The sequence below is a fragment of the Triturus cristatus genome, chromosome 3_1, assembly GCF_964204655.1.
Source record: "Triturus cristatus chromosome 3_1, aTriCri1.1, whole genome shotgun sequence".
In the NCBI taxonomy this organism is placed as follows: Eukaryota; Metazoa; Chordata; class Amphibia; order Caudata; family Salamandridae; genus Triturus; species Triturus cristatus.
In genome coordinates, this window is record NC_140583.1 from 443,858,508 (window position 1) to 443,885,303 (window position 26,796).

The window sequence follows — 26,796 nt, forward strand, 5'->3', positions numbered from 1 at the left end:
GCAGCATCACATAATGCAGGTAGCCCACAGGACATCAGGGTACGATGAAGATGAAGTCGAGAATGCGGTAGAAAGTATGATTCCCCAGGCTGGAAGACCTGGCGTGAGAAGTTGCACGTAGGTGCTCCGCATGCCAACTGACTGGTATTCCAGAAAGTCCCGCGCCAATAATCAGAGAGGAATTGTGCAAGGCGCCCTAGTGGAAAGTAAGTATAGATTTTGATAGTTTCCCAGATGGGAGAATCATGCTAGTTATGATATATACCTACTCTAATTACACCATTGTCTAAGTCATCAGCTAAACGGTGTTTACACATGTTGCTCCCGTCTTGGAAAAGGCATTTGCAATGTTTGACTTCTCAGTCGAAATCAAGTGTCAATAGACTGCCCTTGCAAGGCGGGGTATTCAGTGATTTCTTGAAACACCATGGAGTTCGACATCACTGCATTGCCCCCTAGTGGCCCCAGGCCAATGGAGAAATCGAATGATTCATTAGAACACTCAAAACACTTTGGAATGTGGTGGCCGAGCAGGCGGACTCAGACCGCAACCTCCAGTTGTTTCTAAGGGACTATTGGAGCACACCACACAGCACCACCCAACAAGCCCCATGGACACTGATGTTTAATGGGCCTCGCCGGGACGCGATCCCTGTGTGCATGGGGTGGGCACCGCCCCCTTCTGATGCCCACGTAACTTTCGCACTAAGGGACAGGTGGAATGCAGCGGCCAGCCACAAAAAAGGGGCGAAGGCCCATAACCTCCAGCCAGCGGCCCAAGTGGTCCTAAAAGACGAAGACCTGGATGGAACTTCAAAACACCGTACGAGCAAGGGGTATGGACTGGGGTGAATATTGAGGGCACCATGGTAACGTCCACAAAGGAACAGGAGACCGTGTCCCGCAACATCTGATGGTTCAAGAAGGTAGAGGTGGCCACACAAGACCAAACCCTAGATGACGAATGAGCAGAGGAAGGAGACTGACCCTGTATGGAAGACGACTCAGGAGCCAATTGGCCAGCATACAACTGTAGCCGAGGACAATCCACCTCGCAGTGCATCACCCAGGGCAGCACAATAAGGACCACCCTGTCGCGAGCTTGCTTCCAAGATACAGTCTTCGGCCTAAGCCTCAACCCAGCTTGCAGCTCAAAGACTTTGCATGCCAATTGGAGGATCGTGTATAAGTTGTTGCAAGATTGAGTTGGGATGGGATGTAGGTCAGCAGTTCAGTTTTTCGCCGGGCGCTCCGGATGTAGTCGCACCTCCACCTCGGGCCAGGTGTGGCCTAAGATTATAAAATAAGTGGGAGACCGCTCAGGGTCTTTCCGCCCGAATGATAAAGGGGTGCAGGCGTATACTATATTGGCAGGCTCCGAAGACCACATGCGTGCAGATCTATCCTGCACAGGAGACACCACACCTCTAGCACAGCTCTGCTGCGTGGAGACAGGCAGCAGTGAGGTTCAATCCTGATGTGCGGCTTTGACATCAATGACTGCAACGCTCTGTGAATCAAACATGCCAGGCAGGCTCCCGTAGCTTCTCCAAACGGTCAGAGGGGGCGTTCTCGTCATGCACTGTGCTAGAAACCTATAGTATACTGAGCAAGGTCACACATCGGTGCTTGCTCGTAGTTTTATCTGTGGGTGACAAAGCTTTGTTTAAACTGTCATTTTTGAAAAGCACTGTAGTTGTGCCTTTTAATAGCCGGGTTGGGTACACCAAAAGTACTGTAATTTCATGTATTATGATTTTAACATCTAATAACAGTTTAAGTGGATTATGGGTTTGTGTCTGTAAGTATACCCTTTTAATATGAAGGTTCAGAAATGTCTAACTGCCGTAAAAGCGACTTCCTTGATGCATGCTCGATCATTGCCATGCTTTGTAAGTATCTATTTGCCTTGTATGACGTGTTAACCTGTAATCATCTCCTTTGCATAATGTATGATGAGCAAAGTTCCCCAAAAAGTTTTTTACAAGAAAAAAAAGAAATGTGCAACTGTAAATTGAGCATGCGCATTTTATCGAAAGAGGCACTTAATTGTTTTACATACCAAAAAATATAATTTTTTCTTTTAAATAATAAAAGAAAATTCGAGCAAGCTGTCTATAGTCTTCCTCAGCAGCCGTCTTGCGAGTTTGTTGTAGAAGCTCGAGCCCACCACTAAAGATTATGACAAACTAATGTGCAGGTCCAACTTCCGTTTCCCCTCTCCAGATCGAGGCGTACCACGAGCGGATGAGGTCCAAAGGGGGCTACGAGAACGGCGTCTCCCCGAGAGCCCAGCGTTAGCAGCAATCGCCCTTCACGAGGAAAAGCACAGTTGTCGTAGAGTATGTTCACTTTACCTGCTTTATATAATGTCTAGTTTGTGAGTACATTTCAAGTCGTAATTGGGGTGCCTTTGAGCGGTGACCCTCCCTAATTTCAAAACCTACTGCGAAAGAATACTTCAATGCACTCTCCCTATGCCTTCACACAAAGCACTGTTGCCTAGCCCTGTTTGACTTTTTTGTTCCATATACTTTTGTGTAATTAATGATTTTGCATAACGTGAAATTGCTCATAAATGTTTTTAGCCCACCGGCAGAGTGGAATATGTCTCTCCCTCATTTTCTCCTCAAACAAGCCATATTCCACTTGCCTAATCTAATGGTATCTTGGTGTCATTTTTGTGTGATATATACCCTCAGGGAGAAAACATATTCTGTAGCAGCGAAATGTATTTCACGTAATACTCAGAATTTTTATTAAAATGACATATGTTGCAAAAGTGTGTGACAATCGTACTCGTCTAATTGGCACATCCTGTTCGCATGTTTTGGACTCCTTTAGTTTCTCCAAGCCGTCCAAACGCCAGACCCAAAATGATATTTAGCATGAACTTTCCTATTGTCTGGTTTGCTAAAAGGTGCAGACCCTTAAATGTTGTGTTTACCTTTTCGGAATATAATTGTGATCTGTGTTTCTTTGTTAATAATTGTGTAGACTGTTCAGCTTGGCGTGAGGCGTAAGTGCCAGTTTGCATTCCCAGCTGCAGGGCCTTCATGTCTAGACGCGGTAACTGAATAATGTGACTTCAAGTGTTTACACCTTCAGCCTCTCTGGAGTGTGATTCTGGCCTGTGTGCATGACGGTCCAATTCTAGGATTCCGTTCAAGCCATTTACCACGTTTATTTTTCACGCAACCCGAGAAACTGTCATTTCTCTGCCATTATCAATTAAAGTCTAGTTATCGTAGGGTCTGATTGTAATATTATCCGGTGGATAAATAGCTGGATATTTAACATGACAAGTATATCTTTAATATGTGGATTTTGTTTGTTGCTAGATCTGGTATTCTGTTTTGAATGTCACATGATAGTGTAAAGGAGTATATCGAAGGCTGTCTGGTCTGAAAACGTTGACCGGGACATGCAATGTATGCACTCTATTATCTGTACTGATGTGTAACACGGAACTGAGTGAGTGGTATGCACCAGATGTGAAGACATCGGTCATCGGTAAACGCGGTCAACAACAAAACAAATGTGGATTTATGCTAAAGGAATTATTTCACTGAAATAATTCATTGATTTATGTTTCCCAGGAGCAGGTTAAAAGATTCCCACACGTGAGGAGCCAAAATAGTAAAGTTAAAAGTTCTTATTCTTATAGAGTCTTATATAGCGCACAGCTACCCCCAACGGGGGTGACCCGGCGCTGCGAGCAGCAGAAATTCATACGAGATACTCAGCAACTAAAGGAAGGTAAACAGCCAGGTTTTTAAGTTGCGTCAAAGTTGTGCTGTATAATCACGGCCATTGGAATTATGCGTCAGGAGCGACCCAAATTATGTGGTATGGTTAAGTAAATTTATGCGGCAAGAAAAGCCTAGATGCAGCACACATGCACTTCTCGCAAGGCATTCTGTATTAGTTTATGCAATAGAAGCCTCGCCCACTCCCCTCCCCCACCAATATTTTTAAATGGTTTGTGCCATTGTCCTTTGGTTACCACTGGCTTCTGATTCATTATGAGGCTTGTTAGTCCCTCCTTGGTTCTGCCCTGTCTTCATTTGTTACTGCCCATAAGGACTGGACCTTTTACTGGTGTTACATGCAGTGCTTTATAAGTTGGTGAGCACTATTTTCCTTAATGCTCTTATCCTATTCCACCGATGACATCGGTGCACGCTTACTACTGTATTTATTTAAATTACTACGTGGTCCGCTTTAACTATAGTGTCCGCACTTATTTAATTATTTAATTTACGGCACGCTCCGCTTTCGGTTTAGCGCCTGCTCTTATTTAATTATTTTGCAGGTGACCGCTTTCACATTAGCAGCCCCGCTTATTTATTTTATTAGTCGAGCAGGCCACTTTTATTTCAGCGGCTGCGCAGAACGTTCCTTAATTATTTTATTTTTGCTTTATGTGAAAGCGCACCATCTACTCTTTCACTTTAACCCCTTGATTGCCCATGACGAGATGGTCTCGTCATGGGCCGCGGTTGCGCTGTGCCCATGACGAGACTATCTCGTCATGAACCCCGCCCGCTAATTCAACGCCCGGCACAGGGCGGGGAAAGGGCGGGGCACACAAGGGGTTAATATTGTCCGTGCCCTCTCAATGTAACCTGAATACGGTGAGCAGAGTCTAAAGAAATGGGCGCTGCCAACATTAAAGTGCTCTCGCATTTGCAAGATTTTGAGCTATTGGCATAAAAATAATAATGCCTTTTATAAATGTGTTGGTTTTAAAACCCATAAATAAAAGGCATTGTCATTTACAATGCCAATAGCTTAAACGCTCGCAAAAGTGAGACCTATTGCATTGAAAATGCCTGTTTGCCATCATGGCGACGGGCCTTCCTTCAATGGGAATTAGCATAACGCTACATTGAGAAGAAGACCAAGGCGTCCGTAGATGCCCCATAGCCAGTATCACCGGCATTCTCTTTGAGACTCTGAAGACTTCGCTTGGAACTGCTCCACCCTGACAGTACCTCCCCACCCGACATCGCCTACTTTATTGGTAGTCCCTTCCTCATATCTCCACCTCTACATGTCATAAGCTGCAATAAATCCCTTGACCTCCATCCCATGGAAACTCTGTAAACTCCCAGTGTGCTGTGTCCCATCATGACCAAGGCCTCCTAGGTGCTGCCCTAACCGGCGTTGTTGCTGTTATTAGAAGTGTCATGAGACTGAAAAAATCGGGATTTCACATTAAACATTGATAACGTGATGATGCTTGTAAAAATACGATTCGAAACTACCAAATTCCACTAACTGACTTTAGTCCTATGTAACAACATTCTGCTAATCATTTTTAAAATTGAAATGATAATAAAAAAACATTCTTTACGTTACTCCAAGCAGTGAGTTGACTGTTTACTTGGGTTGGTCTTTGATACATTAGTCCAATGTGCTTAAGATGAGGACTCCAGCTCAACACTTCACATTGACCTGGTGACAATTTCCTCTGTATTTGGGTGGATCTGTCATGTGGATGTGAACATCATGGTAGCTGAAGAGGTTACCTGTGAGCAGTAGGATGTATGTTGCAGAATGTTAGCCAAAGGCTTCCTGGGTAGCAAGGATTTTTTTACTTTGGAGGGGGAGAGGGAGGGAGAGAGATGGTGGGGGAGATAGAGGGAGGGGTAGGGAGATGGTGGGAGTGAGAGAGAGGGAGCGAGAGAGGGGGATGGAGGGAGATGGGGAGGGAGATGGGGATGGAGGGAGGGGGATGGAGGGAGAGGGAGGGGGATGGAGGGAGAGGGAGGGAGGGGATGGAGGGAGAGGGAGGGGGATGGATGGAGGGAGGGGGAGGGAGAGGGAGGGGGATGGGAGGGGGATGGATGGAGGGGGAGGGGGATGGATGGAGGGGGATGGATGGAGGGGGAGGGAGGGGGAGTGAGGGTAGGGAGAGGGATGGGGAGGGAGGGGGATGGATGGATGGAGGGGAGGGAGGGGTATGGAGGCAGGGGGAAAGAGAGGGAGATGGGGGGAGGGGGAGGGAGGGGGGGATTCGGATGGGGAGGGAGGGGGGGATGGGGGGTATTCGGATGGGGAGGGAGGGGGATGGGATGGGGGAGAGGGATGGGGAGGGGGGGATGGGGTGAAGGGGATGGGGAGGGGGATGGAGGGAGGGGGAGGGGGGGAGGACAGAGGGGGATGGGGGAGGGGGGTGGGGAGGGAGGGGGAGATAAGGGGGAGGGGGGGCGATGGGATAGGGGATTGGGGGGGACGGGGGGGATGGGGAGGGAGGGGAGGGGGATGGGGAGGGAGGAAGGGGGTGGGAGGGTGGGGGAGAGGGGCAGGGAGATGGACAGGAGGGAGAGAGGGAGGGGGGATGGACGGGAGAGAGGGAGGGGGGATGGACGGGAGAGTGAGGGAGGGGGGGGTGGGAGGGGGAGGGAGGGAGTAAGGAAGGGGGAGGGAGTGGGAGGGTGGGGGAAGGGGGAGGTGGGGGAGGTGGAGGTGGTGGGAGGGGGAGAGAAAGAGGGGGAGGTGATGCAGTGGAGTTTACCAGCTCTACACATTTATACACGCAACACTCATTTGGGCCCATATACATTCATACACGCAATGAGCTAGCAAATATCCACTGGTCATCAATTTTATTTTACACCAGTATTCTTACCATTCCTGTCTCTTGAGTAAATGAACGTTTGATAAGATCTAGTAGTAGATTAGAATAGGGTGGAAAGACAATAGTGCATTTAACTTTATTTTAAAGAACCCCAGACTCCGAGGGAGTTTTAAAAGTGTATCTGAATTAATTATTTTGTGAGTCAAACCAAAATACACATGAATATACCCGAAATCTCCATCAGGAAAATAGTACAGTTAGCTTATAATCAGTTTGCATTAATAAATTGCTGAAATGACAGCACCTGAGGAGAGAAAGCACTGAGAGCAAGTACGGAGCATTTACCCTACAGATATTTACCTAGAATGGTGTGTGGACCCCGACATCAGAGAGTCAAGAATTCGGGACAGGGAAATGTGACCTCTTCTAGTGTAACGCCAGCGTTACACCCCTCTCTGGTGCTACTCTCTCCAGTTCGGGCTCGTCCGGACACCTTCCTAGATGTGCCTCCTCGGTTGATCCGCAAATTTCCCTAGTGTTGGATTCTTCAGTCAGATTGCAGCAAAATCGGGCAGCATCTCAGCATAGTATCAGCATCTCAGCATCAACTGTGTCTAATTATCTAGAACTTACCTCTGTTATACCAAATTCAAGTGTATGATCCACCCCCAAATGTTTCAATTCGATCTTCACCCGCAATTTGATTGGGCCAAGCAGTGGGGTGAGGACATCACACCATACCAAGTGCAATATTTTTCTTTAGTCTATTGTCTAACTCCCCGCCCCTTAATTTTAATACCCGCAAGCTTTATTCCCACAAGCATTTCATATTATGATCGATACATTTGTAGTACAATGTTTCTTTGGCTTCCTCTCGTAGGGTTCAGAAGTTTGTTTTCCTATGTCCTTGCTAGGCTTAGGGTTTGGCAGCCGTCCCATGACTTCATGGTCTTGAGAGCAGTCGCCAGTAGGTAGTTATAGTTAGGACCTATTTTCCATAGGAAATCCGCAACATTCTATTTGGAATAACGTTGGCGTCGATTTGATGAATCTTCGCGAAAGTTTCCAAACTTTTGGCAAGGTCCGCTCCTATCCTGAAAATTTCACGGTGGTTCGTCAAGCGGGGCCGAGAAAAAAGGGGGGTCCCAAAACGCGTTTTCCCCATGCATTTTCCCATAGGACCTGTTGACGCAGCTACAGCCTGAAGTGCTTAACGGAATTACACCAAATATGGCAAATAGGTAGTCCTCAGTTAAGACTCATGCCTTTTGCTTAAATGGTGTAAATCCGTTAAGTAGTTCCTGAGAAAATCAAAAGTAAAATCACATATATATCTGGGCGGAGCCTAACCACACATCTCAACGTGAGATCTGATTGGCTGTCAGCACTTCATCCAAGAAGTGTTGGCAGCCATCTTGGGACCAATATACATGATAGCTCCTCATTAAAAAGCATTGCAGTTAATAGAAGGTTTTAAGACTTTAGTTACATTATAAATCATTTGTTGATGGTACCATACTCATTTTAGGAATTGTGGTGTGTTCTAAGGTGATTTTACCATGTGAAAAAGCCTTCTGCTGTGATATCATGAATCCTGTTTGAGAGAGAACTATTTTCTCATGCTTTTCCCACAGAGGTTTGGAAGGTGATCTATAAGCTAAACTGAGAGCATATTTTCTGTAAATTCACATTATCTTTCTCAGTCATGTGAGAATGAAGTCTCACATTCTCAGTGTCAGAATTGGACAAAAGTCTCCCACCCGTGGACAGTCCCAGAACATGTGGAGAAAATTCGCCCCATCATGGTCACACCGGGGGCAAGCATCCGACCCCCCAAAATACTCAGCTATTTTACTAGGCGTGAGGTATGCCCTATGACAAAAATAGAACTGGATAAGCTGGAAACGCGCATTTCGGGAACATTTCCATGGTCGCTCCATGATTTCCTCCAAGTTTTGTCTGCAATGGGTGCCCCCAGATCCGCCTGCCACTTGAGTCGCAGTGCAGTCAGGGGTTGACGCATATCACAGGTAATCCGCCGATAAAGGCAGGTCACCGCCTTAAAAGTACCCGCCACCATCACTACATACTGACAAGCAAGAGATGTGTCCGGCTCCACCAGTCCCTGCCGCCAGTGTTTCCTGACAGCCGCAGTCAGAGCTGCATGCAAGAGGAAGTACCCCCGCGGGAGATCGTGACGCTCCCTAAGGTCATCAAAAGGGAGAAGATACCATCCTCCCAAAGGTCACCCAGTGCCATAACTCCCGCCTCTTCCCAAGCCAACAACCGGCTCCAATCTCCCCCGTGAGGCAACGCCTCACACATCCGCAAAGGGATCTCGGGCGCGTAAGGAATTGCGACATGCGTCCTCCTGGCTAAGCACGCCCAGCACTGCCGTACCGTCCTCAAGTTCGATGGCAGCGAAGCATCTCTCATCGGGACTCGGAGCAACACACAAGACAAATGGTGCCAGCTCTGATCCGACCCTCCCTGTTCCTCCGGGCGCCTGATGTGACCCGCCACCCACTTCGTAAACCACTGGAGCTGCGCAGTATAGTAGTAGGCCTCCAGATCTGGCAACGCAAGGCCCCCCCCCCTTCCCCCCGGGCCTCTGCAGAGTAAGTAGCGCTACCCTCCGTATCCCAGCGCCCCAGATGAACCCTGTAAGCAAAGTGTTCAGTTGTGCGAAGAGCTTACCCGGGATCCAAACTGGGAGGGTCCCAAAGTAATAAAGAAACCTGGGCAATATGACCATTTTCACCAGGGCGACCCTGCCGGCCACCGACAATGGGAGAGTCCCCCAGAAATCAAAACAGGTTTTCGCCCCGCACACTGCTCACCCCACGTTGCCCTCCAAATAGATCAGCGGGAGAATGATAAATCTGAGTCCCCAAGTAGGGCAAGCACCGAGGTTCCCACGGGACATCCCCCGGGCGAACTATCCCGTCCGGCCCGGTAGGAAACAGACATGACTTGGTCCAGTTCACCCGGAGGCCCGCCACCCTCCCCAAGGTCTCCAGCAAGCCCTGTGCCCCCTGTAGGGCTTCCCCAGCGTCCGGCAATAAAATGAGGAGATCGTCTGCATACAATGCTATGTGTTGCACTCGTCCCTCTACTAATAGCCCTGAAAAATACCGGCCTGACCTGGCGTGAGCAGCCATGGGCTCCATTGCCAGTGCAAATAATAGGGGGGACAACGGGCACCCCTGCCTCGTCCCCAGAGCGACCGCACAGGCATCAGAAATCAAGCCCCCCGTCCTCGCCCTAGCAGTGGAAGCACTATAGAGAAGCGCCGTCCACTGTACAAAACGTTCCCCCAGCCCGAATGCCCGCAATACGTCAAAGGTAAGGCCACTCCAGGCTATCGAAGGCCTTTTCGATGTCGACCGCAAAAATGCAGGCCTCCTCCTTGTCATAGGAGTCGGACCCCAAGATTTGCAACAGTCTGCGTACATTCATCGTAGTGTTGCAGGAGGGAATGAACCCAGCTTGGTCCTCATGGATCAGCTTCAGCATATGGGGCATCAACCGACTAGCCAGAATGCGACTCAAGATCTTGTAGTCAAGATTGAGCATCGCCAGGGGACTATAAGAGGAACGATCCCACGCAGGCTTACCCGGCTTAAGAAGGGGAACTATGAGGGCTTCTCGCGTGGTGGCAGGGAGGGCCCCCTCTCGGCGTGCCATATTATAAAGCGCCACCAAACAGGGTGCTAAAACATCCGCGTAAGCTGCATAGAACTCCACGAGGAGCCCATCGGTGCCCGGGGTTTTGTTCCTGGCCATGTGCTTTATGGCACTGCGTACCTCGCCCGCTTCAATGTCCCGACCCAGAGCCTCAGTGTCTGCAGCCGCAAGCTGTGGGAGCCCCGCCCTTGGCAAAAATTCCTCATCCCCCGGGCACCCAGGACCTACCCTGCTCCGGTACAACTCGACATAATACTGTAGGAAGTGATCATTAATGTGCTTTTGGGTGCAAAACACCTCAGCACCTTGCCCCCGCAGTTCCACTATCGGGGTCCCCCTGCGCGCCGGGTTGGCCAGCCAGGCTAGCAATGTCCCCACCTTATCGCGTTCCACATGCGCCTTATCTATGTAGGCCTTATAGTCAAAACAGCGCAATCTCTCGATTTGGACTGCTAATGCCTCTCGAGCCTCAAGCAACCCTGCCTGCCTGAATGGGCGCTCCGGACGCTCCTTCTCCAAATCGCGCACCTGCCGTTCAGCCTTCTGGACGTCCTGCAGCAACACTCTGCGTGCTCCCACTACCTCGCCTATACAGCGCCCCCGAACTACGGACTTAAAGGCGTCTCATTCGACCACCAGGGACGATGCCGTATTGGCGTTAAGTCGAAAATAGTCCTCGATGGCCGACCCAATGTTAGCACGAAACACTGGGTCCTCTAATGTGTCGGGTCGAAGTCGCCACGTGGGAATGGCAGGGCGATCCCTCATCCAGTGTAAAACTGTCAGCAGTGTATTATGATCAGATGTTGTCCTGGCTAGGTACTCACTATGTACCATCGCCCCATGAACACCTGGGGAGCTAAGGATCGAGTCCAGCCGAACATGGAGGTCGTGCAACGATGAGAAATAAGAATAATCCCTCTAGCCCGGATGGTGCGCCCTCCAGGTATCAGTCAGCCCCCATTGTCGCTGCCAATCTCGCCGCAACATGGCCAGTCGATGTATAGGGGAATCAGCAAGAGGGGGATGAGAGCGATCCAGGGAAACATCCGCGATGCAATTAGTCACCCCCCCAGGAGCACCGAGCCAGTCAACAAGGGGGCCAATGCTCCAGAAAGGTGCACAAAAAAGGAAGCTTGATCCATGTTGGGGGCATAGATACTCCCTAGAACTATGTCCCTGCCATCCAGTCGCCCCGTCACCATAACATATCTGCCTTCAGGGTCAATCACCTGTCCAGTACTTTGAAACGGCACCCCCGCCCGAACCCAGACCAACACGCCCCTTGCATATGGTGAGTACGTGGTACAGAACACCTGTCCCCGCCACCTCCGCTGCAGTGCCAACCCTTCTTGTTTGTTTAGGTGTGTTTCCTGCAGCAGTGCTATCTGCACTCCACGCCGACGAAGATAAGCATGGATCTTGTGGCTTTGAGTCATACTGTGCATCCCCTAATGTTCCAAGATAAACATTTAATACCTACGGCGGTATCCATGACATGGTAAAGCTAATACTGTACATCCTACCTCCCCCTGCGACATGCTTGGTCCCACCCTCCCCTCACCCCAACACCCCAACTCCCCCAACTCCCACACCCCAGGATAGGTTCCCCAAAACTAGCCCCCATCCAAACTAAAAGAACCATCAACCTTGCCAACATGGAGAGTGACACGTGTGCCGACCCAAAAAGGGACCCAGAGCCCCCCACCAGCACCCCCCACCATATGTGACAGGACCAGCAACAGCCCCTTGGGGGCCCCAATAAGGACATTCAAAGAGGACCAACTCCCCTGTGTGCGTTGGGGAAAATCCCCTCAAACTGTCAGACCTGGGCTGCAGTACGAGGGCAACCATCCCCGCCATCCGACCCCAGCTCAGCCAAACAAGTCCACTGTCTGCGGGGTCGCCACCGGAAGCTCGGGTTCGGAATCCCCACTCGTGTTGCCATCCGGAGAGAACCCCGAGCCCCCCAGCACTCGTCCAGAAGAAGCAGATGCCGGGCTGGTGCCACCCCGACTGATCGCCACCACTGCCCGCACAGCTCTGTCTCGTTCAAGGCGATGGTCTGGCAATGGAGGAGCCCTCGACGGACTCTGTGTCAGGAGATCGTCTCTCCGCAGTGCTCGTCGGTGACCTCCGCCCCGGTCCCGCCTGTCTAGTTTCCAGCCAGCGCCACGGTGAAAAAGAGGGTGCTGGGGCCATCCACCACCCTTAGCCACGCCGGAAAGAGCATCGCATAGGGAATGCGAAGTTGTCGCAATTTCCGCTTGAGAGCTACAAAGGAGGTACGCTGTTTCTGAACCTCCCATGTGTAATCCGGGAAAAGCATCACCCTAGAGTTGTCGATTTGTAGCCGTTGCTTCTCTCGAGCTTTCTGCAGGAGGTGGTCTCTGTCTCTGTAGTGCAGCAATCTCACCACCATCGGTCTCTGGGGTGCTCCCGGCTTGGGAGGCCGCGCTGGGACCCTGTGAGCTCTTTCAAGGGCAAAAAACGGGGACAACCCCTCCGGGGCCACCTCCGACCAAAGCCAATCCTCCAGGTACCGGACTGCGTCAACCCCCTCCGCCGGCTCCGGAACTCCCACTATACGGAGGTTATTCCTGCGAGAGCGCCCTTCGCTGTCCTCTGCGCGCAACTCCAGTGTCCGCACTCTGTTCTCCATCTGCGTCAAGGACTGTTGCAAGGCAGTCACCCTATCCGGCACCTCCTCCAGCATCTTCTCGGTCGCTTTCACCCGCTCTTTCAGCTTTCTATGATCGTCCTTCAGCAACGCAAGGTCCACTCCAATAGAGTCCATCTTTGTTTCGAGGGCCTCCCGAGAAGCCGTGATGGCCTGCATAATATCCGCCAAGGAAGGGCCGCTCGGAATCTCCACACCGGGGGTACATGTCGCAACCTCCTCATCCTCCGACCGGTGCTCCCCCTCTTCGTCCTGGAGGACTGCAAACCCCCTTCTCCTCGATGTTTGCCCCATCCTAGGCGCTCACCCAAGGCCTCACCAGCCACCACCAGCCGCAAGTCACCGTCCGCCCCAGCAGCGATGGAGCAAAGTAGCCAATCCAGTCGGCAAGACAGCTGCAGCAGGTCAAGCTCCGGACAGCGCACAGATGGGCAGGGCAGCCACACCGGCGTCCAACAATCCAGGTGAGTCCAGGCACCGACTCCCACACCGCTGCCGCCAGAGTTAGGAGGATGAAAGGGGGCCAGCACTGTGGCGCCAACGCAACACCGGGGTCAACCAGCCACTCGTGCCTCCACAAGCCACCCTCGGTGTAGAAAGGTGCTGCTGAAATCCAGCTGTCCGCGGGCAGGGCCCCAGAGTCCGCACTCCAACCAAGTATCTCCTGCTCACCGGCGACGAACACGGGGCACCACGGGCAGGACCCTCTGCTACTCCTCCAGCGTCCGCCGTCACCTTCCAGATCGGGCAACCCCTACACGGGAGCCACGCACTCGCACCGGCCAGTCAAGGGGAGGCCACCCAAGGGGGCAGCAGCGCACAAACCCAACTCTAAGCCGCACCAAAGGGCCCCCAGCCGACCCGCGCCTCCTCCGACAGGAACCAGCTGCAATGGGGGCACCAGGCCGGACAGTCACTCGCCCCAAGGGCTGCCTCTCCACTGCAGGAATCTCCCAGTAGCCTCGCTCCACTTCAGTCAGAGCCCATCAATCAGCGCTCCGGTCCCCAACAGGAGGCAAGTAGCGGTTCCACTCTGCCGCCCACGTATGAGCTCCGTATCGTCCGCCACACCGCCTGGCAGGCCGCTCCGAGCTGTCCGCTCCGAGCCGCCATCTTAGGGCCAGGCAGCAGTAGCGCTCAGCCTCTGCCCTCCGCTCAGCCCGCTCTCCCCAGGCACACCTTCCCCCAGCCACCGCTGCAGGGCCAGCCCCAAGGCTCTCCGCCGTTCCGCCAGTCGATGCGTCGCCTCCAACCTTCAGCAGGGGTCAGCAACCTCATCGGCGGGTCGCGGCCGCCATCTTGGGCCGCTCCAGTCAGCAACGCGGCGTGAGCGAAAGACTAGCCCTGTGTCTTCACCGGGGCGCCTCCACCGTTGCGGGAGCGCCCACCCGGTCACCAGGTATGTCCAGTCAGGTTGGGGGAGTAGGGGCCCCCCCACAATGGCTCAGGATCTATGCAAACAGAGGGAGGAGCTCCGAGATCCTCGTCCCTTAACATCGGCGTCAGGCCACGCCCCCGTCAGTGACATCACTGATGACATCTCAAATGACATCACTGATGACATCATCCATGTGACAATCGGATACACCTCATCATACACTAGTATAACCTTTCATCACTCACTGTAAAATACAGAGTGCCAGATTTAAAACCATTGACACACCAATACAAGTTTCTAAACTCCCACTCAGTGATTCCTAGATCTATACACACATCTAATCACTTACCTATAGATTCACTCATACATGCGGTCAATGATCAATAGAACACTATCAAATATACTTGTACGCCTATATCGACATTACACACCAGCACACATCCTAATCACTTATGAAGTCATCCTACTCACTTATGCAAACAATGGATCATACTTACTTTTACTTAGCTATACACTTATAAAAACACCACTTCATCTATTCATATAGATAATAACTCCTACTTAGTGTGTTATAAAAACACTATTACAAGTATACGGTTATCCATACAGTCACTCATACAATCACTGAGTCTTATGTATACTTATTTATATACAACAACTGACACATACACTGGCTTTTATATTTCTAGTTTGTTGGACATGTACCATTGAGACCTATATTGGCTCATCACCACACCCATAAAGATATTCACTCACCCAAACAACTGTTATAACATGTAGTTTTAACTTCATATACCTACTGAATCAACTATTCACACATCTTTGGGCTGTCGCACACGAACCACACACTTATTCACTCTCCCATACAAATACTCAGTTAACTAATCAATAAATAATAGACTTTCACGTAGCTAGTAACCAACTGGTGCAGCAGTGTACACAAGAACTGACAAAGTGATAGATATTCACACAGTTTAGTCACTATCCAATATATTTAGTGAGACACTATAAATTAGTCAAGTAAACAGTCAGTCACACTGCTACTAAATCCTCCATCCAGATATGTATATTTATATATCCACTCATTCTTTAATGCAAATTGCTATATATATATATATATATATATATATATATATATATATATATATATATATATACATATTTAAATAACAAACCAAACCACATTCACTGGATGATGTAATCAGTGGTGTCACTGGCCATGCCATGAATGATGTAATATGTGACATCATCAGCAGCGGATTGCAGGCGCGCGAGATGTAGTTAGTACAACTAACTATATCGGAGGAATTTCAATGGTTTTGTTCGAGTGAAATGTCCAGCGAACTATAACACCCCTAAAACCTATTGTTTTTTCAGTGAATTGCTAAGGTTTTTTAAATGCTAATCCCTAACTATATCTGGCCTGAAACCTATGTTTTTTTTCAGTGAATATATATAAATATATACACTTGAAGATGAAGGATCACAAGAAAACAGCCAGCCAGGGCAAAAATCTGGATCCCAAAGGATACAATGAGTCACAAAGAAATAAAATATCCAAGAAAGAAGTAACTCAAACAGATTCACCAAAGAAAAAAATATATTTTCGCTACAAAGTTCCAGCTTCCGCCTTCCTCAGGTAGTACAAGATGGTTTGCTCTGTGGCTGCACAGATGACACAGCTGAATTTTCAAAAAGCATCATGAGTGAAGATTCCATTAGGAATGTGGAATCCATGCAGTCCTGAGAGCTCTTGAGATGTGCAGTAATCAGGTTGTGTTGTCAGTAATGTTCAGTCCATCTGGATGCAGTGATTTTAAACGGTACATCCAGAAGTTTTCCCTGGAGTCCAGTAGTTCTTCCTTTGAAACATGTTCCACGGGAAAAATCTTCAAATCTGATGGTGAATGATCCACAAGGTTAAAATGATTGGCTACAGGCTGGTCGATTTTCTTATTAATTATTGCCGATTTATGGTTCCTGAAAAGTGTACGGAGGTCATTCACTGTTTGGCCTACAGGCTGGTCGATTTTCTTATTAATTATTGCCGATTTATGGTTCCTGAATAGTGTACGGAGGTCATTCATTGTTTGGCCTACATATTGTTTTTTACAGCTTTGCCACTGAATCACATAAATAATGCATGTTGAGCAACATGTAAGATGCTGCCTTATTGCGTAGGTCCTTCTCGTAACAGAACTAGTTACAGATGATGTTTGTAAAAGACATTCACACGTGATGCACCTTTTAGATTCACAGCAATGAACCCCTGCATTTGTTACAGCTTGCTTGAGTTCAGCTCTCACAATAAGCGATCGTAAATTTGGAGCTCTGTGGAAAGGAATGACTGGCGGTTTTGGAAAAACCTTCTGCAATTTGGACAGTAAGGGAAATATTTTTTGCATTATATTTCTGTAGTTGGGAGCTGATGGATGATGGTCAACTACAAATGGAGTTCTGTCACTTTTGTTTCTGCCGTTGGTATTCCAAATAAGTGCTTCTCTGGGTAACTGCAAAGACTTGTCAATTTGTTGCTGTATGATATGCAGAGGATAGCCTTGCCTTTTAAATGTAGCAAGCTCCTGTAGATGGTCTTTACAGGTTTCCTCATTGCTGCAGATGCGTCTTATTCTGAGTGCTTGGCTGTAGATGATGCTCAGTTTAGTGTGGTGTGTGTGTGACATGAAGTCCAGTTTAGATACAAATGAGCATCTGTAGGCTTGTGATACAGATCAGTTGTAATTTTTTGTTCATGAATGGTGGTAGCACATCCAGAAAAGTGAGATGAGGCTTCTGTTTAGTATTGCTGCTGGTAAATTTGATGATAGGATGGATATTGTTGATATAAGCTGTAAATTGTTCAATGTTCTTCATCCTGCATTCCATATTATAAATATGTCAACATCAGGGAGATGTGTGTATGCCGCGGCTGGTAGCTCAGTGGGCGAATGCGTCCGCTGTAGTGACTTGTGTTCCACCTCATGGTCACAGGTTTTTTTTTTTTCGCTTTAGCCCAACTTTCCTTCTCCCGTTCCCTCCACTGACCCTGCCCCCACCGGTCCCAGCCCTCTGCCACAAACCACACTGTAAATTTGGCCCCCGCGAGAAAGTTTGTGATTACCCATTCCCTATAGTTTCTATGAGAGATCGGGCTAGCTTTGTATTTTTGTGGGATTTCACCAGGGGCTCTTGTACACATGTGGGCATGATTGTTTAGAGTGGCTCATTGCGCTAAAGGTTGGTGTGTTGCAGGGATTGATTGATGCCACTCAATCAAAGGATTTCATGCTTAAAGGGACATATTTTATAGCCACCTGGAAGGCGAGCTTGTTTTTTTTAATTTCTATATGTGAAGGAAGCTCCAAAGTTTACTTGCTTGAACGGAGAAGGAACAGTGTCAGAGCTAAGATTTGTAAAAGTGTAGCACTTTCATTCGTAAGAGCATGTTGGGAGGGAGGCTTGGGTCTATGACTGTTGGTCTTAAATGGATTATCAAACAGTTGGATTGAATGCCGCAAAGGATGTTCCTAGCCACGTCAGAAGCTGAATTGTAATTGATGAAGGCAGGTACATGAATTGAATATTTGAAGTCAGGAATGTCTTCTTTAACTTTTTAGATGGGGGAGAGGGTTTTGGAAACTCGATTGTGGTTTTTGTTTATCAGAGGAGATAACCATAATGTCGCCAGTCTCTTTGGGAACCATCCTTTCAGATATAGAACTGTTGATTAAAGAGCTATGAATGCAAAGGAAGTTTAGCATGGAAAAGATGCCCGATGCCCGCTGCCCTTGAATTAAGAATGAGACCGACAGAGACAGACTTTTTTAAAGGAAGGTTCTTTGAAAAATTACCTGCCGTTTTATTATGATCAGAATACTGTCCTCCGTGCTATAAAGCACACCTGGAAATGTATTTTAGTTCAAATCCGTTTTGACAAGTTGTATCGTTCCGCCAACTGCACACCCTTTGTGAAGGTGCACTATAAATTGGCAAAATTAATATGCTAAATTATCACGTAATCTGGTGCTAGGCACTGCACTGAGAAGCACTTTGTTTTAAATTTGTGACCGTGTTCTTTTTTTTTTTTTCCAGTAGTTAATCCGAACATGATGCTGTCTGATTAAAAAAAAAAAATGTTAAAACATTTTTTAGGTCATTGGTTTCTAGATCGGTTCTCTTCGGCCATTTGCTTGTACTAGCTCTGGAAAAGGTAGCTAGTACAAGTAAATGGCCAAAGAGAACCGATTGTAGTTCCTACTAGCGTAACGGCATCTCGAGGAAGCGCATCACAACGAGATAGAGGCACAGATACGACTGGTCTGACCTTTTTGCGCACAAGTGGTAAGTTGGCCACTCTTACAGGAGCCACAAGGCGCTCCCTGATACACACCCCGGTCCTGGAGAAAGCCTCTAGAAGTCAGCACGAGGCTGAAACATGTTGACCAACACCAGTGCAGTGGGTTAGTAACTTGATCCACACACGCACAACCCTGCTTATAATTACCCACATCACCGTTTTTCCAATAAATATTTACTGTTAAGTGATGTAGGGATTTTTAACTCACTCCACTAGAGCACACAAACGCCCTCTTATTTTTCATTTCTGGACACTACTGGATATACTCCCAAAGATAAAGACCCGATGATGATGATGCTCCTACAGTACACTTAGGTGGAGAACCAAGATATACCGCCAACGCCTGTGTACGTATATGAGGGTTTTTATAAAGTTTCCCCGACGAGCAAAGACCCTGGTATACAGGACAAGTGATCCATTCTCCCTCCCGCACTGATTTTTGTACTAACCATTGGAAGCCGGATGGATCAGAGCTTCTCTTTCCCTCCCCCCTTTGATTAAGATATATCTTTAGGGCTCACTGAGGGCGGTTTTTCTGTCTGTGCCTTTTGGGACAGATCAGATCCAGCTGCCCACCTAAACATAGTGGAGTAGCCCTGGTAATGTTGAAAACCTTCCTTCTAGTGGTGACGTCCAAAGTAGAAATGATTCACACAGTCAAGTGAAGACTGTCGTATGTGTGAAAACAAGGGAGTCACCACTCCAAAAGCTCTACCAGTTGATGGCTGAGCTGTTGGATTTTTAGCACCATCGTAAGATCAGCCAGCTATTGATGCCTTTGCCACCCACTAAGACTTGGTTTTTCCGACTTGCTTGTTTTTAGCCATAATGTTACCTTTAAGCACGTAGACACCCTAATTGGGTAGTTGTTTTGATAAATAGATCATTCATTCAGTGCTCAGATTTCTATGGAATAATAATCTGTTGGATTGGCTGTTGGTGATTTGGGATATTTTGCCTGGAACTCATCACTTGTCTCCCCTCCTCCTCCACCCCCCCCCCCCCTTCCCCGAAAACAGACGAGGGGAGGGGGGAATAGAGACAGTCGGAGACTACTCTTGTCTCTGCTTCCTTCCTGTGCCCCTCAACTGGGCCTTGTCAAGTTTGGCTCCTGGATCGATTTAATATACTGCAGAGAGATCTTCTCCAGACAAGAGACAATCTACCACTAGAGGGATGGAGAATGTTCTCCCTCTCACCAGCTCACCTTGAGCACCTGGGTATCCTGCTGTTTGACAAAAATTATTTCACCAGAGCCCAGCAAGTGAATGAGATTTTACCACTTAATTGCATGATGGATAATGTTACCTCTTTCTTGTCATACGATTTGGTGTAGCTGATAAGTGGGAATAATTGGAACGGACAGGACTTCTCTCTACAGCCAGTGAGGTCATCAAAATTAATTTGAGGCTTGATGCACACATTTCTTCTGAACAGGTACCTCACAACTTCCTAGGATCTCGTCCAATCTAGACAGATGCATAGTAGCTTTCCAGGACCAGTCGTGTCCATATAAGATTTGAATACAAAAAAAGGAGATGGAAGATTAAACCGATAGAAGATTAAACTGCACAGTATGTCACGTTTTGACTACTATGCCACTCTAGACACATACTGCCACATGCAAAACCATTTTGGTTCTGCTCCTATCGGAACAGCCCAGCCTGAACTGCCAGATCTAATCCACTCCAGATGGGAACTCTTGCAACCACGGCTAGATGATTTGAAGTTTGTTATAGTCGATTTCTTCCATGTGCATAAGTGGACTGCAAACCATTTGTGCTCCAGAACTATTCACTGGGGCATGGTGGACCTGAGCACTCGCCCCACCTTTATTGCAAAATTTCTGTCAAGGTTTAGTTTGAATGAGGAGACTATTCCACACATTTTTTCCATGTCCAGCTGCCTCGTCATCTGAGGAGACACTGCACAACCTGGGTGTCAAGCGTGTTTTGGGCTTTCATTCATCTTGCTAGAACCAGGGACCTGCATTCTATGGATTAGTTTTTGGAAGAAGTGATTGAGTGAGCAGCTACTACGACCACCATTCTCCGATAGATCTTTACTGTATCATCCACTGCTACTTTCTAGGTAGTGTGGAAGCTACGTTTCACTGCATCCGAGCACTGTCCAAGCATGTACCCGTCTGAGATTTTTGCCTATAAAGCTTTGTAGTCTGCCTTATACACATTCTTCCGACACGAGCCCTACTCCCACAGAAATTCTACGTTTTGCTACCGGTTTGTCTAATCCAAATCTGCTGAAGGATGATGTTTCCTTTCACATTCCCAATGCGGATTATATCCACATAATTGTGAATGAGACGGAAATGAGGGTATGATCAAATTACCATTGGTCTTTGGGAATCCGTCTATTGAAAGAGCTTTGTAGAGAAAGATGCAGATGTTTTTCTCACATAACAAAGAAATGATACAGTGATTGTAAGACACTGCCAAAACTAGAAATATTTTCCATATATCTATAATGCAAACTGTCTTTGATACTACTTACTGACGGTTCCCCTTCATGTGCTATACAAGTTGCATTTTTAATCTTATTTGTGTATGATAGGATGAATGATTGGTATGATTTGGAGAGAGTATGTTGTTTTTAATGGTTGAGTATGCTGGGGTATGATTTCTCTAAAGATTAATGCACATTTTTGATTTCATTTGTATCCTTATCCGTTACACTATGGTGAATTAGTCTCATTATATAATTTTGTGATTTGTGAACTTGGGTCTATCTGTGAATTTACATGTTTTGAAAAGGAAATTTGAAAATTAGAAAATAAAATTAAAAAAACCTGTTTCTTAATAAAAATTGTTGTCCTCAATGGAGTTGTGTAGAAAAATTAAGCTGTACTACAGTGGGGCCAAGTAAATTATAGGTGACTTACTAAAGAAATATAGGTCTGATAGAGGTTTTGCATAGCTCTTGTTTACCTTACTCTTCCCCCTCCTCTAGGACCTGAAATTAAATTAGGGGGTACCTTTCCTTTATTTTTATGATCAAATTACTAACATGATGACTGTTATTCATAGTCCATAGGCTCTTTCTCGTGATCTGTGTCCTCTGACCAACCCTTTCAGAGATCAGGCAAAACAAACCCATTGCCTTATGTATTCATGAAGTGAACTGGCAGTGCGCACACACTCGGTTGGGGCGTATAGAGAGGGGGCTGACGCACATGCATGTGCTGTGCCCGAATAGAGCTCTCTTTTAACAGCTTTTGAAGTAGTTATTTGGCCCTTCCCCACAAAGTCGATAATAGAAATGAGCCAATGGACTAAACAAAAGAATCGATTTACTCATATGTAAAGTTATACTTTCTTTTCAGTGAAATACACTTTGTTGCCAGTTCATGGTTGGGTAGTTGAAACTTCAGTGTGAGTCCCTTTCTCTTCATAAGCTTGCCTCTGCTTCGGTTAATATCCTTTCCAGTAGGTACATGCTTTTCTGGGTAAGCTTTTCCACGACTGCATAGTCGCCATACCCCAAAAGGTGGGCTGCTTGCATCTCTTTTTTGAAACTCATACATACACTAGGCCTGCGTTACAGCGCTACAAATATGGCAATATCTTTTAACTTGCTCTTTTTGCTTAATTTCTGGATATATTAACCCTGTTTGGCCTCTCTACCATTCGCCTGCCTCCTCCTAGGCATGTCTCTTAAATGAAACTATCAGCCAGTCAAACTGGAGACCCGCAGCCAGACTATATGACCAGCTTAATCTCTACAGTCAGCCCAAAGGCATCATTCATTGGCAGTCTTTTTTCTAATTCTTCCACTTTTTGAGGATGAGCTCTTTGTATGGAGAAGACACGCAGGGGTACCTCCCCTTGACACAGCACGGTTTGTCTCTCCACGGTGACCTCTATTTAAGAGTTGTGCTGTATCCTTATGGAGGAAAGGGAGAGGGTATTCATTATTTCCCAATTAGATAATTCTTTGGTCAAAATAAAATTAAAGCAGGTCCCACCAAATCCCATCCTCTGTGACCGCTGCTGAACATTTTTTATTAGTTTGGGTAGGGTTTTTAATATGTGGCAATATGGGTATGAAGAATAATTATCTGAAGAAGTATTGGTAAGCAGCATTGATGCTTCTCTCACAATTCCTTATTTTGTAAGCCTTGCTAATAGTGCATTGGGCTTTGCTTGGGTTTTGCGATTTATTGAGCTGGTATGTTGAATATGTTTGTGTTATTGGGGTGGCTGCTTTGTAAAGATACCAAGAGTGACTCTGTTGAACGGTATTGGGAGTCAGCAAGAATCTTGCTGGACAATGTATGTAGAGTTAATTTGAGTAAAGTGGAAAATGGAATGTGGTACCAGTGCCAGTTACCATAAAGGTGGGGGATGGTAGTTAACCTCTGCTCGATTTCAGTTATGAATTATCAGCAAGGTTTGCGAGTGGTTGCATTGAAATGTAGTTTTATTAAACATCAGTCACTAGGGACCACCAGCTACCATTCTGCTAGTCTACCATGGGATCTTTGGCACCTATTTGCTGTATTTTCAGATCTGCTGCAGCAGTTGGCCCTTGCAACGTACAAGGTAGCTTTCTAGCATAGGATAGACCTGCTCTAATCAGGCAGGTTTCCAACTTAATACTTCCTGTTGTCCACTTTATTTCGGCAGTGTTATGACCATGACTATGGACTTCTAGTATTGCACATGTTCAGGTGGGCTCCTGCCCTCTTGATTGCCATAGTGGTAGGGTCTAGGATGAGAAGTGAAGCTGGCCCTACCAAATATAAGGCGAACATGTGAACAATGTATCATTTAATGATTTCCCCTCAATGGAGGAGTAGCCAGTTGATGATCTTGCTAGGTTCAGGATTGAAATATCAAGATCTATCAAAAACCGAGTCAGTGACTAGGTTCTCACAAAACTGCAGTCGTTTCCAACTTCTGACCACATGATGCAACATGTACTTCCCCGTTCTTGGTACACAAGCATGCTGTGAGCTCTGGTCTGTGCCTTTTTTTTTCTCTCTCAAAAACATGATGAGGTTTGAAAATGGGCCATACAACCCGCATGTGTAGACTATAGACCCATTAAAGGTGTGTTATTTTTGTGGCCATTTCATCTGTGCAGTGAAGACAGATCTGTGATACTATTGTGATTTTTAAAAATGGTACAATAATATTTTACAGATTATATTTACATTTTAAAATGTGTACATTAATAAGAAATTGTAATTTGTTGCAGAAAATACAAATTTTAGTCAGGTAATGGCTTTCTAGGTCAGGCGAAACAGCCCAGTTGCCTGCTTGCTTCGCTGTTAGCAATTCTGTAAAATATATGTAGAGTGGGCTTTCACTCCACCCAGAAGAGTAATGCAATCTAACTTAATGCTATTGGCTCTTTGGTGCATCATTTCCTTTTCCAGTGAGTGCTTCCGTTGGAATCCATGTGGGACTATTTACATGTGAAAAGTACACCCCATCATGATATTATCACATTGAAATGTTTTTCTTCTGTTTTCTATAATAACTGTTTTGCTACTTTTCCCAGCACCGCAAAAAACCAGTAGGGCAGACTATAATGTGATAAACCATATTCGGCCATGCAAGTTATGTAAATCGCTTTTATGAATGCCTTTTTTTGCATGTGTTCATACATGAAAGTCAGAACTATGGGATTTGTTTATGCTTTTCTCGTTAATAAAATATTTTTTAAAATGTTCTCGTAAAACGTGATGTCAACCCTCTGATTGCTCCCAACCCATAACAAGCATTTGCAATGCAATAGGTCTCGCATTTGCGAGAGTTTCGGCTACTGGCATTGTAAATGACACTGCCTTTTATTTGTATGTTTTGATTATTAATAAAAGGCATTGTGTAAAGTACAATGCCAATAGCTCAAACTCTTGTAAATGCGAGACCTATTTAAAGAAGCGGGCGCCATTGTCCCTGGTTGTTTGGAAAGTTGAAGCGTGCATGGTGCGCTGAATGTTGCAGGAAAGCATATTGTGTCTGCAGTAGGAGAAACTATTTAAAGAAAATAGTGCTTACAAACTTGAAGACTCACGGTGTAACAAACCGAAGTAAAAGGGCCAGTCCTCATGGGAGGTTACGAATGAAGACCAGGCGGTACTAAGGAGGGACTAACAAGCCTATTAAAGAATCAGATGCCAGCATTTACGAAGGACAATAACACAAGCCAATGACCAATATAGGCGGAGAGTGGGCGAGGCTTCTATTCCATACTCCAATACAGCATGGCTTGCAGAGCAGCGGATGCGCTGCCTAGTCTTGACCTAAAGACGAGTCCCATGTGCATTTGGTGAAAAGGAGGGTATTTCTTATTTCTGTAAACCTTTTAGAACAATATTCTGAAATCTTTTGAGCAATCTCTTGTCTTCACTCTTCTGTCTCTAAGAGTATCTGTGCAGCCACTAAATGATAAGGGTGCCCCCAAACCCCACCTCCTCCCCAACCATGCTCTGGCCTAGCCGTCCATTACATACTTGCTTCATACCAGTGAGCCTTCACCAGGGTAACTCCCCCCGGTGAGCTAAATTTTGTACATGTGCTGATGGGCTCCATCCCGGTTTATTGCCATAATGGGAGGAGGTGCACTGGGAAAGACGCAAAGTCTTGTTTTTTTTTTTCTTTCATTTAATTGATTCCCACTCGGTCACATGGTGCTAGGGTAGAGGTTGGACACCTCGTAGAGTAAGGAGTTGTACAAGAAAATGGGTTGAGCAGATAATGGGTACCTTAGACACTTTGGGAGTTTGAGTAGAGCAATATCTCGCAAGGTCTGTGTGAATGGTTGTGGTTTACATCAAGTGGTGCGGAGTTGGGGGAGTAGGGGCTACCTCTGGCCGACACCATTACCCTATTGATGTAATGCAAGTTATGCAACTTATCTCAATTGGTTTGCGGAGCTAGAAAGTGACAAACAGTGAGTCCTTCTTTTCTGATCGTTTTCATCAGATAAATGATGCGGAGCTTGAGGAATTTTGCAAACCGTCGTCACATCCACATGTCTAGTCTCTTAATAATGGTATGATGGTGTTGGCTCATGAGTTCTCGCCTTGGGCTTCTGTATAACAGTATTACAACAAAAATTTGAAAAATAATTAGTATTAGTGAAATGTATTTCTAGTAATGTTTAAGACCTAGATAGTTTAGTCTCTTAAATGTGCGTACTTCATTTTTGGCAATAGCCATGGGACAGCATCCATCTCACCCAGTTCTGCTTCACATGTGACTGACTCTGCCCCATACGTACCAACGTTTTAAAGATACCTGGAGCATGGAAATCTTCAGATTTCTAGGCAACACACTTACCAGCCAACACGACAAACTATAGTGGAATGACAAATTTTGCAATTACTGGCAGCATAATAATACATAGTTATGTATAAGTAATGAGCTTCTTTGGCAAAGCTACTTTATCCCCAGTTTATTCTGCCTTCTTCCTGTCCCTGCCATGTGAGGTGGAGTCCACCTTCAGGTCAACACTGCTTACCAAAGTGCCCTCTGAATTTGTTTTCGGGATGCTAGGCAAGGTGTGAAATCAAAGTTAGACTCTGATTCCTTTCACTAAACTTCCAACCCCCCCACCCTCCCTTCAGATCCTAGTGGACGAGGGAGATGATTCTGGTGGGGGGATCTGTGGGGGGGGGGGGGCACAGTGTAAACCGCCTTTCGAGGAAGGTGCCTTATGAGGAAGGTCTGGGAGATGATCCAGTGGACCCAACAGTAGAGGATACCATCTGGTCGCAGGGGGCAGAAGCATGGTTCACTCTGAAGAAACAAGATCAGGTAGACCTACTTAGCCAAGTTGTTTTAGAATATCAACGCCTTCAAAAGGCTCTGTATGTTGAGCCCCAGATTACAGTAGTGTTCTCCGTGATAGCCAGTTGGAACATAAAATGCTCCTTTAAAGAGGAGACAGAAATGATTTTCTCCTTAAGATTTAATAAGGCATCACCACATCCTTGAAATAGGTGGGTCACACAAGAAGACTGACTAAAATGAACAAATGGGATTCTCCTGTGCTGAAAGCACAGCGTTGAAGGTGAGATGAGGAGTGTTTTCCTCTTTTCAGTAGCATCTAGGGCCATATTCTAGATAGTGCCCCGAGAG

General features: G+C 46.8%; 1 protein-coding gene across 1 annotated transcript in view; it reads left to right on the forward strand.

Annotated features, from left to right (window-relative positions):
* The window catches only part of LOC146860382 (CDC42 small effector protein 2-B-like), a 192,348-nt gene that overhangs the window by 115,439 nt on the left and 50,113 nt on the right, over nucleotides 1–26,796 (forward strand). Inside the window, exon 4 of the mRNA XM_085644241.1 lies at nucleotides 2,227–2,342. Within this exon, the coding sequence (XP_085500367.1) occupies nucleotides 2,227–2,301 (75 nt within the window). The 3' untranslated portion in view covers nucleotides 2,302–2,342. The remainder of the gene's footprint in view (nucleotides 1–2,226; nucleotides 2,343–26,796) is intronic.